The 13,485-nt window shown below is 28.3% G+C and overlaps 1 protein-coding gene across 1 annotated transcript in view; it reads right to left on the bottom strand.

Annotated features, from left to right (window-relative positions):
• Positions 1-13,485, bottom strand: part of LOC111033002 (neuroligin-4, X-linked-like) — a 318,532-nt gene that overhangs the window by 141,293 nt on the left and 163,754 nt on the right. Inside the window, exon 3 of the mRNA XM_022313528.1 lies at positions 972-1,133. Within this exon, the coding sequence (XP_022169220.1) occupies positions 972-1,133 (162 nt within the window). The remainder of the gene's footprint in view (positions 1-971; positions 1,134-13,485) is intronic.

A 13,485-nucleotide genomic window follows, 5' to 3' on the forward strand; every position in this document is an offset into this window, starting at 1 on the left:
CATGGAATGTCAAAAAATTCAGGAAAAATGAACATGAACTACGGCTTTCAAAGGGTTTACGACAGGAAAATATGATGAAGAGATAAAGTTTAACGTATTTCTAAAGCATTCCTAAAGTATCCGCTCGACAAAAAAAAATGTACCTACCAATATTACATCAGTCTCGCCTTTTTAAAATCATTATAAATACTATTTTCGATCAAATATTTATTTATTTTCTCTTATAAACAGTTAAATATACTAAATTCAGTGCTACAATTAGGTATCCAAAAGTGATTTTTGATGATTTGTTAATACCATATAAGAAACATCTATTTCAATGTTGATTTGGTATTTATTTATACGTATAATTATAGTATACATAACGCATTTTCATTTACGAATAAAATATACACTTATTAATGACCATATATGTATATTTGATTGGAAAGTCTACCATATAACATTGTATTGTGTATCACAGTATTCATAATAAATTCCTTCATTATAAATAGGAATCAGTTTTTCGTTTTATAATTAGGTATGGTAAATTTAATAATGGAAATAATATCTCAGAAGTTAAATCTCGTTTAAATACTTATCTATATTAAACTATTTTAAAATTATTGTTTTTATTAAAAATAAATTAAAATGTCAACAAACTTATCGAATGATATTTGTACGCTGTTTACACTGTGCCCAATTAAATCTCGCTTTGTTTAGTTGAGTTTAGAACTTTTATAAACGACATTAATATACTTGAAATATCTCTGTTAAGGACAGCATAAAGGGTCAATTACTGACCCCTGTCGTGTAAATTACATTGAAAATTTCAATGTATACAGAAGACTAACAGTGTGTACCTACTGAACTATTGTGCTTAACCCGAATTAACGTTCACAGGCTCTATATCAAGTATTTCAAACACGCATCGCCTCTAAAAATGATCACGTTCAAATATTTTATTTTTTAATCGTAATTTATTTACTTACCCAATATTCCTAGTCTGTAATTTATGGTGACTACTACTAGACCGCCATAGCTTGCCAAAACTGTGCCATCGTATGGATTCCCCGAATTCCACTCGTACGATTCGCCGTGTATGAACACGAGCACAGGCTTCGGTGATATTTTATCTGCACTTCCAAAATTGACTGTGACATAAAACAAAATAAAATTTCAATTATAAATTGTTCGTTTTGTTAAAAGTAAAACAATTTAAAATTATATTATTCTAAGCCCAGTCAACCCTCATTTACTGCAAATGGGTATCTTTAAAAATGCGGAGTACGATATTTAAACCAACTATTAGTAAAGTTTCAGTTGAAAATTTAAACGATTTTGTTTTATCTTTAAATTTTTTAATATATTTGTGTTTATATTTTTATGTACGTATTGTGTTTGTAGTTAAAACAAATAAAATATCTGACTTTGTTACAATACAATTAATTTTTTTTTTGCCATTATTTAATTAACAAAATATTCTAACGTCGTAAAATTATTTACATCATGTAAACACATAAAATATAAAATACTAAAGACTAAACTACAGAATTTCGTAAACAAAAATGCAACTTTTGTTGCCCTTCTATCGATTCTGGGTTTCGTCCAAAGTTTTCCATGATGGCCAATTATATCCAAAATTCAGTAAATTCTCATTAGCTTTCAACTTCATTTTTTTTTTTTTTAAATGCCTCTTCTCGAGTTTTTGTCTTGTATCAATTAGTGAAACCAATTATCGAATGGAAAAAAAACCCCTTACATATTATAATATATTATCCGTCTATACATTTGGCTCTCAAATATTCAAGAACTGTAAAGATTACATAAATAAATAAGTTAATTTAAATTTAAAGTTTATAATCCCGAGTCGTTTTAACATGTAACGACTTCAGTATATATTAAAGTATTATACTTTCAACAAATTAATATAAAATATGTTAATTATTCCAAAATAAAACTCAGTAGTAAACACAGTAGCAAAGTATTTATTGTTCAAGTATAAATCTCCAGATTTAATTGTCGCGTCGTTTCGATTGTATAAATACTATAAACGCTTACTATAATATTATGTATTATAGTACACCGAGGGAGTGCTAATGAGCGAAAAAACAGTTGTTTCCATAGTAGGCACTATAATAATATTGTATATTATTAAAAGTCTTCACTGAGCGTAGGCACTGCTGCGACAACGACGATGATTATAATAGAATTGTAGGTAATCGGAATAAGTTACAAAGTATGACATTACACGTCGAAACGAGCAGAGAAAGGATTTCGAATTATCATAAAATTATACAGGGTTATTCACCATGCATGATCACCCCTACGTTTTCCTTTAATAATACATTTATTCAAATTCTGATTTTTGGAATTTTTAAATATACCCAAAGACCATATTTTTATGTACCTACTTCAAAATGTGAATGAGTACCTAGTTTCTTAGTCATAAAAATGTTAGCATTATGGATAATAGTCCTTCAAAATGGTTGTACAAAAATACAAGATAGTCGTAATATTGGAATTTGTATTTATTAACTTGGGTCATTAAAAAAATATTACTGTCGATTGATTAATAATATTTACTAAAATACTCAAATCAACAAACCCACATATTATCTTATAAAGCCATTACGGTTTGGACCTTTTATCCTTATAACACCAAAACTATTCGTACGAATTCCTACGTAAAAGCGTACAGAAAAATTATTCACTGTATAATTTATAGTCGAAAAATGGTGTTCTTAATTGAAAAATAGCAGAGGTTTGTATTTCCAAAACGCACTCCTCAACTAGTATACAAAATCTCAAGAATTTGAAAATATGGTCTTAAAGGATATTTAAACATTCTCAGATTTTTAAGTAACTGTTTGATTGCGAAGAATGAAGGAGGTGGTGAGCATGCTCGGTGAACGACACTGTGTTATTAATATTTACTCGGGTTGTTCTCGGCGCTGCAGCCGTCGGAAATTTTGGCGATTCGGGGTGCTTTCGTCTACTAGGCGTCAGACGTACAACATGACAATTCGGGGGGGGGGTGGAATGTATGAATCAGACCGGACAAACCGAATCGCAGCCCGCGGGATCAATCGTCGGCGAGCGGCGTACACAATGTGGATGGGGGTGGCGTCCAAGTATACCCGCGGACTGCAAGCGATCCCTGTTGGGAATATCATAATATATACCGTCGACCCGTGAAATCAATTTGCTCCCGAATAGATTTGTGACCCCTGCACGAGGACGGGGGCCTTAAATTCGTTTACCGGAAACTACAATAATGATGACAAATAATGGACTGGGTCGCCATGCCGGTGCCGGGATGCACCGCCTTTACTTCCACCTCCGCTACCCCGATCGTCATAACCACCTCACCTCCACGACGGCCTCCCACCCCCACCACCACCATCACTGCTGCCACCACGTCCACGGCCATCGACGACCGTTGTTGTTCGGTCACGTTTCATTAACACGGTTGCGGTCGCGGGTTTTACGCGCATCTCGCGGGTATCGTTGACGTGCAAAACCATTCTTCTTCCTGCACAGCCACCGGCACGGCCCTGCACAACCTCCCCCCCCCCCCCCCAGTGACGACCCTGACAAAACAACTCGGCCGGCAAAATTGACAACATTAATACATTATAACCACGACCACTGGCGTTATTTTTCTTTCGTACCGACAATTACTCCGCCATCCAATAAAGCACAAAAGCACAACGTAAAACGATGACGTAGTATTATTATGGTTTTAAAAATTAACGGATATTATATGCATATAGGTGTATATATTGTGTATAATTTGTAACTATAAGTAGGTTTTTTTTTCAATAAACAGATGGATTATTGTTAGTTGTTACAGAATAATTATTATGGTGTATTGTCTTTAATATTTTTAATTAATTTTTAAACAAAGCTCAGGGTTAAACGAGATGGGTTTTTTATTAATATAATATGTCATAACTACTAACAAAACGTTTACGCTTCAACTTTATACCATTCACTGATTTTGGAAATCATAATTTTCGTTGAATTTTTTCAATATGCTATTAACCTATATACTATAATATATTAAAATTGCTAACATTATTTTCTCTCCGAGTTTAAAAAAAAAACATTTTTTAATTTTTGAACTTACATTAAAACCTGAGTATGCTGCTTTGTATAAAAAATATTTGTGTTGGCGTTAGCATTCCATTAATGCAGGTGTCTATAGCTGATGAATAATACATTGTGAATAGTTTACTGCTGTTAAATTTTTTATACTTGGTGTGATAGTTATTCTGAATTCCAATCACCGACGGCAAATATAATGATGTAATACCTTAACAGTTAATTAAATCTAAATATATAAACGGTATTTGTTTTTGACACGAATAATAAGGTGTTCTTTTGAAATATATCAAACGAATAATAGCATTCTAAAATTATTGAATTCAAAATAAAACGATAAAATAATTTAAAAGAACTTCTCTAAAAGGAATCACACATATACAATTCAAAAAACAATAGGAATAACGATGTTGGTAGTTAATACAATATGACAATATGATACAATGATAAAAATTGTTTTATTGAAAGTCAGGTGCTAAAATCGGAAATTAGGGTATCACATAGGAAATCTAAAATACTTTTGTTATAGAATGTAGGAGGCATCTATAGCGTAATATTTTTTTACTTAAAAACCAAACTGATGTGTCAATACATCGTAATTTTAGTTCATCTTGTACTATTTTATAATTAGTTTGATACTAATAATGTATTCCATATACAATAACATAACATTCACTTTCGAAGTAGTAATGGACAAACGGTTCTCGCATTATATGGTAGCACAACACTTTTAGTACCTACATAATGACTGCATTGTATTCGACTCAAATAGACTACTAAATATCGTTATTCTATGAGCCCAATTTACACAAGTTAAATGTTTATACTTTATATGAAAGAATAAATCCAATTTATTAAGTGTATGTTTCGAGCCATTTTTAGTTTTTTATTCTTTATTATAATTATTGTTGTTACTGTTGATCTGATACAATAGATTGAACTATTTTATATTTTTTGAATTCAATTTTCGGTGAAAATTTTCTTTTGAAAAAATATATAATTTAGTGTATAATATTGGCATTTGCGATAATTTATAATTCATCTATTTGGCGCAATGTTATCTTTCAACTGCCAATTTTGTCTTTTCGATTCAATATTTTAACACTAACGAACAGGTGCATTGTCGGAGCGTCTATTTCCCCTCACAATAACTACCATAATAACCATGTATAGGAACATTTCTTAGATCATTCGTAATTCGATTTCATCGATCAAAGGCAACAAAACTACCATGTGCCTACCCCCAGGGCAATGAAAAGAGGAAAAAACCGTCAACTTTGATGAACGAAATAAAAACCTAACGGTTATCTAATATTTTTATCTGACACTCTAAAAATATTACTTCTAATACATCAGAAGATATTTTTTTTAAAACTAAATTTTACTTTCTATTTTATTAAGACAACCACAGAAGGAGATATCAGGAATAAATTGTTAAAAATCAATTTGATTCTATTATTTTTAAAATAGGAATTAAAAAAAAATGAAACAAAAAATATACTTATTTAGATAACATATGGCTTCAATAAATCCATTGATGCAGTAAAGGTTTTTAAGCATAATGCTGATGTGAGCTTAAAAAACAAATCCAGCATGTATGTTAATTGCACATAAATTAACATAATATAAAAAAAATAAAAAATTTAAATTTTTAATAACTTATAAAATTATGTATGGAACAACCTAATCTGTCTAATTCAAATCCCCACAGTGGGATAAATTACTTAAATTGTGTTCATTAATATTTTTTTTACTTCAAACAATGGGCTTTTATTATAAACAACCGATAAGTCTGTTTAGTCAGTCCTTTGAATGTTTTAAATATATATAAATGAGATCTCAGCGTATTGTGCTAACAATACGTGCATTAAGTTTGACGTGAAAGTGACAGAGTGCGTCAGTTTTGTACAATCAATTTAAAATACTGTTAATGATCTTTGAATATAATTGACATTAGACTTTTTATTTTATCAAAAATATTCATATAACTACAAAATAAAAATTATACATACAAATAACAAGTCATTTTTCTTAATCAAACGAATTATCTTCGATTAGCCTATTGGTGTGAATGTTGCTGTATTTGAATGGCATAAGATGGCCGTAAACATTTAATAATAAATAAATGTGCTAAAATATTATCTGTATTGTAAAACAGATTGTTTTTAAGGTCTTATTAGTATGCACTTTGCAGAAATTAAAAAAATCATTGATATCTGAAGCTACAGAATAAGTATTATGATTTTAAGAATTTGGTTCTAAGGATATTTCATATATATTACATAGATAAAACAATTAATATAGTTGAAGTGAATACATACAATTTGGTGAGTTCAAGTCGTACAAGATATATTGATAAGACTAATGGTTTGTAATGTCCTAGTCGGTAACATTATTTGTTGTGTAATAATTCCTCCAACGGCTTGACATTTTAAATATATAATTACGTATTGATTTATTATTTTTGTGAGAAAAGTTTGGTAGATTTTCACACATGCATCAGCAAAAATAATAATTATAAATGTATTGTTTTGATTGTAAACTCTCTACACTAAGAATACAAAAAATAAAATCTAGAACCAAGAATTCTAAAGAATAAAATCATGTTTTTCAATAGTTTAAGCCAATACACTCGTTTTACATTTCAACCAGCTTATTAGCTAGACATATAATATATTGGCTCTATGTTGTTTACAAATCTAAAATGTTTCAAATCTCATAAGATACCAACGACATATTATGTACATTCACCGAATTTTTCGGTCAAAAACATCTTTGTTAAGTTAAGCCTGTAAGCCCAACGTAGACTTTGATTGCACAATTGAAGATTTTCGACAAATCGAAAAGAAGGTTAACGATTTTAGACAAATGATTGAAAACGATTTGTTTTCTCCTTTAGCAATACCGATAAAAAACGTATATGATTTACTATTTACTTTATTTCTGTTTTTATCTGAATTAGGTTGAAGAATTGAAATAATTTATATTCTACACTAACCTGATAACGTATAGGTAGGTACAATTTAATTTATTGTGGAAATAAATTTAAATATTAAAATTATTTTCTACATCAACAATTAAATAACATTTGGTTAGAATTTAAATTTATTGAAATTCATAAAAAGTTTACACTCCCCGTCGTGGTTGTGCAATTCTAAAGTAGCATGAAAATATTCAAACCTAAATTTAATTTAAATTTCAAAATTTATTATGTATTCAGAATTTTGTGAATAGTTAATTAACCGTGTATGAAATAAGTAATTCACATTATATTTATTTTGAGGTAAATGTTGGGGATCACTGTTGATTTTAATTCAAAGCACACTCGCATATAGTCTTCAAATGTATATATAGCTTTAATGTATAATTTATATACGTTGAAGTTTTATAGGAAAGTGCAGATAATGATGTTATATTATTATTAATATTTAATACTCTATTTTTGGTGCACTATTTTACTGTGCGTGTGGAATGTTAAGTTTTTGGCAAAGCCACAAACACAAGAACTGCGAAACGATAATGGAAGATTTGGGTGTATATTTCACTGTGGTATACCATCGAAAAAAGTTGGAACTGGTGTTGGGCGCGCTGACGGGATGACGAACCACTAAAACATAAATAGAAACTGAAAGCGAATTTAATTAACAACGGGCCACACTATTCCCGGACCTAGTGTTGTATTGATTGACGTGTCAATTATTCCGTGGTTGTAATAATCATTTATATGGTCCATATACATATGAACATGCTGGATGAGAGTTGTGCTCGATGCAGACATGATATCCACTTATATTGAACACTTGAAGAATTGAAAAATAAAATAATACAGACCATATTTACCTTTTACCAAATTTAAGGGAAAATAAAATGTATTACATTCGTAGAATCACCACTAGAAATTGCCAATGCTTCACGAATAATGCATTTTCGTTGAAATATTTTGACATAGTTTATGACCAACGTTTCATACCATTGAAGCATCTCTTATTTCAGATTCTTAATTCAGATATTATGTATATTGTATATAATATTAGTTTTACAATAATGAGATTGTGTGTGTGTGTGTGTGTGTGTGTTTTTTATGTTTGTTATCACATTTAAAGCTTAAAAAGCACCAATGTGTTCATTTGAAGAGGTTTCTGGTAGAAAAGTATATTATATATTGTAAACAATATTTTATTCAAATATTATTTAATTAATATTTATTATTTATATAAATATGTATTATAAAACATATTTTCTTTAAATAATATATTTTGTTGTATTATATATTATTTTGAAACCATATTGTTCGTCCGTTTTCTAATTGGCTGTACATAAATAAATATTTATTTATATTTAATATAGGTACGATAGTCTATACATATATTTAAGAGTAAAAGTATTAGTGTATTAATGTATTAATGTATTCACCAAACAAAATATTAAATGGAAATCCCAGAATAAACACTCCATATAATAAGTATTATTGAAAATATAGTGATCCCAGTTAAAATCTTCATTTTAAAGATTATTTTAGTTTGATAGTACTTTCTATAGTCTATTAGATTACATATTAACTTATTAACTGAACATAATTTTAGTCTACCGTATTAATATTGCACCATAGATGGATGCTAATTCAGTTTAATAAACTCCATTTATGTTTTGAAATTTTTAAAACGGAAGTTATAATAATTTTTTTTAAACCAACATATTACTAAAACCATACCTACCTACCATAAGAAGTATTTAATTATTAACTATTACTATTTAAAAATAATTCAAATGTAAAACTTGTTCTTTTTTTTGAAACAGTTATAATTATGAGAAGCAATTTTTAAAAAGAACTTAGACATTTTAACATTTGGTGGTACATTGATTTGTTAGTAAATTAATTAATATTTTTATGCTACAAGTAAATTAATCAATATAATATTATATAATAATGATTTTGATTTTTGAAAATATATTTTATACATATTGTAATATTACACTTATAAACCGTCTGTATTTATAATTAATTATGCATTTTATACAAAACCCTTTTGTTTTATATAATGCTGGATTAATTTTTTTATGTAGAAGTATTAAATATAAAACTGATTATATAATATATTGTAATTATAAAAGTATATTATTTTCTTACAATGGCGTATTTAAATAAATATATATATATATATATATACACACATTTATTTTAATTAAACGAAATCGATGATTATCGTTTTTGGATATTTTATAAAAATATTTTCAACTAAGATGGGAAGATTGTATTAAAATTTGCTTGATTTAGTACAAGATAGAGACAGGTGGAAGTATGTTTATTAGAAGGTATGGTCTTGATTCATCAAAACCAAGGAAAAAGAAGAAGAAGATTATTTTAAACAGCACTAACATTGTTATATAAATTTTATTTTAATAACATGACTTTCTCAATTGATTTAAGTCATTCTTATGGATTTCAATAGTTTCATTTTTTGAGAAAGGATTCAACATTTATTATGGAACAACAGAATATTTCATTAAGTCAGTTTAATCGATTTTATTTTTAATAAGTTAATAAAGCAATTAACTTATAAAAAATAAGGAAATAGAAAATGATATGGTTGAATTTTATCTATACACATTTATATTAATTAAATAGTAGTATATAATGTTACATGAAACACTCAAATTCACAGTTGAATATTTAATTAATTTAATGACAGTATATCTATACAAATTTATTATATCCAAGATAACTCAGAATTGGTCATACACACTACACACATGTAAATATTGTGAAAAAAGAGCTAATTTAAACATGCCAAACCAGCGGCTACTCACCTACAATCAAACACATCACAAAATGCAGATACACATAAGAGAGCTGATACAAATTTGACATATAAGATTCCATTAAAATGTTTTTATTAAATATGAAAGATATTTAGTTGTACAATTTAGTTTAAGTAATTTAAGTATGTAATTCAAGCCAGTCGTCCTATTATAGAGGCTTCAACTTTAATAAAAATAATTAAATAAAAAAAAAAATATTATATAGCTGTCTGGATTTTTTTTATACAATGAACAATGATATTGCCACAAGCATGACTTCCTTGTGACAACGAAAGTCTAGACTGATAGATTTATTGCAATTTGTAAGATGTCTATACATTGATTCAATTTAATAAAACGGACTTATCAATCATATTATCATGGTTTTCTGTGTAAGTAATAATAATACTTAGAAAAAACGTCAGAATACTTAATAAAGCTAATAGAAGCATATCAGCTGAAATAATGTACTAAAGTGAACTTGCAAACATCCAACGGAAATTGAGTTTTGATCACTAAACGCCATAAAGTAACCAATATTTAGCCTGTTTTTATTAATATAATATAATAAATTATAAATCTTCATGTAAAAAAATGTTTATGTTAAAACAAATTCTTGGAAATAAGCTGTTAGTACTAACATTGTACTTTAAATTAGGAATTTCAATAAATAAATCCAATTGTACGTTTAAAATATTACTGCTCTTGAAATCTTTTTATTACAATATAATATCAGAGAACAATAAACAATAATAAAATGTTATTAAAAAAATAAATGTTTAATAAAATATACCAGTTATTATGGTGAAACCTATACATGAATGTAGCAATATTGCATATACATGACGCCGGGTTTCATAACACGAAATTTAATGTTTTAATATTTTCTTAAACTACAATAAATTTAAATTTTGTATTGTAACATTTTATAGGACAATCGTGTATACTTCAAAACTGGACATGAATAATAGTGTGCTATGATTATTGTTACAGTACAATAATCGTATTTTACTGTTGTGACCTGTACCAAAATTATTCATTATGCTTCATTATCTTACAGGTGTATTTAATTTGGACAATTAACACAAGTTATTATCCATGATATTAATAGTCTAATACTCGATATACTTAAATATATAGTATTTAACCATATTGCTTGAGTTATTACGTAGTCATGAGACTCGATTTTCTATAATTCAAAGTGCAATTCGTTTTATACATACCTCTCGTTGGTCATTATTTATCTTAAATATTACATATTTAAAATAATGTGTTCATATGTATTTAGTCCAAAATGTTCTATTGTTTTCAGTTTTACTGAAATGCATACTCATGTTTGAATCATTATTAAACTAACTGCTTAAGATTATTTATTAGTTTTCCCTTAAACTCACGAGGAATATTGATGAAACAAATTCACGTAAAATCGTATTTTTAAAATTCTTTTCGAGTAAAATCACCGATTAAAAAAAATATAGAGCATAATTTTTTTTGAAAGTTTGACATATCAGTTGAATGTTTTATTATTATTTGGATTTAAAATAAAAATTAAATGTTTTTTTATGGATATTAAATTATTTAGAAATAAGTTTATATACCATACTCCGATAATTTGTATTTTCTATAATTTTTTTACTGGATGACTAATCTAAAATTTAGCAAAAACAAATAAAAAAAAATTTTTTGTGAACGAATTTCGTATGTTTTCAACAGAAGGCTATAGAGAGTTAAAAACAAATACAACTCTTAAAAATTATTTTCATTATATAAATTTGGCTAAAATTGTGTATTTTATGATGATGTATATTTATCACTATCGGATAATAGAAGTAAAATTGCGTATTTTTAGTTATTCTAATAACATAATATACATAGTAATCCGAATGGTAATTGAATGTATAGTGTAAGCCTGATGGGATCGGTTATGTAAAATCAATAAAATGTCTGTAAACATATTATATATATTATATACATTGTAAACAATTCATACTATATTCAATTCGAAATAATGACGTTTTGATTATAACTATAGCAATAATTTAACAATGAATGTCTGAAATCAAATAGGTATTATTTTTTTTTTATCTGCGATGGAGTGATTCAGATTTAGTACTGCGATAAATCGCTAGTTCACTAAGGTCAAAGTTCTGATATTAAAAAATAAACAATAACAATTGTTTATTTTGATATCATATTATATCCTGCAGTATAACAAGAATTCATTCTCAATTCATCTTGAAAAATCAAATATTTTACTCAACACAATCTAAAAGAAATATTGATTGTCTCAAATATATTGTGTTAATACCTATACCTATATATTATTATAGATTATCCCAAGCATTGCTGCTCAAATCCAAGGAGTTTGTAGGCACATAAGACGTATACCGACTAAATTGTTATTTGTAAGATATTTTAATCCCATATCGTAACGGTTAGACGGGAAATACGGTGACAGATATCGTCTGATAATCGATCTAAATGAATCTCCGTACACGGTGCGAGGATCCTCTGAACACCAGTCACGTTCCTACAGAAAAATAACGAAATACATTCTATCGATCCGCCACAGCTAAGTGCATTTGAGCCGGCGATAACGAAACGATTATTATGTTAATACCTAATGCAATTGCTATGTCTTTTCAGCTATTTGTAGCTACCGGATACAACAACGGTATAATATCGTTACACGTGGTGCAACATCCAGTAATCAATTAACCGGAGTTATCTTCCAAAGGCTCAAATCCCCCGCAGGTATCGCAGCTATTGTTGGGTTTTCCGCACAATGAGGGCTCCATCGAACCGCAGCTTACAGCTTAGGTCTCTCACGTCCGCATTTTCTATTTTGTCGCGCTTTCAAAATATAATTTCCCGCCGCCGTCCAAGTAATCTTCGGGAAAATTACTCGGCTCGTTGTCGCAACGATAATCGCACTGTGCAGTGTCTCATCCGCGAGTTGTTGTCAATGTGTGTGACGGTTGTCCACCGTACTTTTTTAGAACTGCAATTATTGTAATTGATTTCGTACCTTCATATTATTAGTTCACCAGTCACGGACTTTGGTCAAGGCGGTAATCGTAAAATACATAAAATATACAATAATCATTCGCATTGACTACGACGTATTTCCAGTGTGTTCCGCTTAATTAAGACGTGATCACTAATTATTTATACCGCAGGATATTAAAAAATAAAACCTAAACCAAATAATATGTTTTTTTTTTTAAATTTAAAATTGACCTTGTAAACACTGAGTATCGACGTAAATGGTTGGGTACATTATTAAACAATTACGTAGTTTTGGCACATGTGTATGAAAAAGTGATATTGACTGTGTATAATTTATTATTGATAAAGTTTCGTTCCTTTATTATAATTATTTTCAATAATCTGTTTACTGATCTATGTTCATTAAATTCGTAAGAGTAATAATAAAATATAACTCACTATATATGCATTACACAGACAATTTCGATTAAATTTATTTAAAAACGGAATCGATTGGAATTGGATACCAACAAGAAATAATACAATATGTTTTATGAAAAACATTTTCATTAAGAAATGTAAACATACAAAATGATTTAGTTAGGTACCGAG

This window comes from Myzus persicae, unplaced genomic scaffold (assembly GCF_001856785.1).
Source record: "Myzus persicae strain clone G006 unplaced genomic scaffold, MPER_G0061.0, whole genome shotgun sequence".
In the NCBI taxonomy this organism is placed as follows: domain Eukaryota; kingdom Metazoa; phylum Arthropoda; class Insecta; order Hemiptera; family Aphididae; genus Myzus; species Myzus persicae.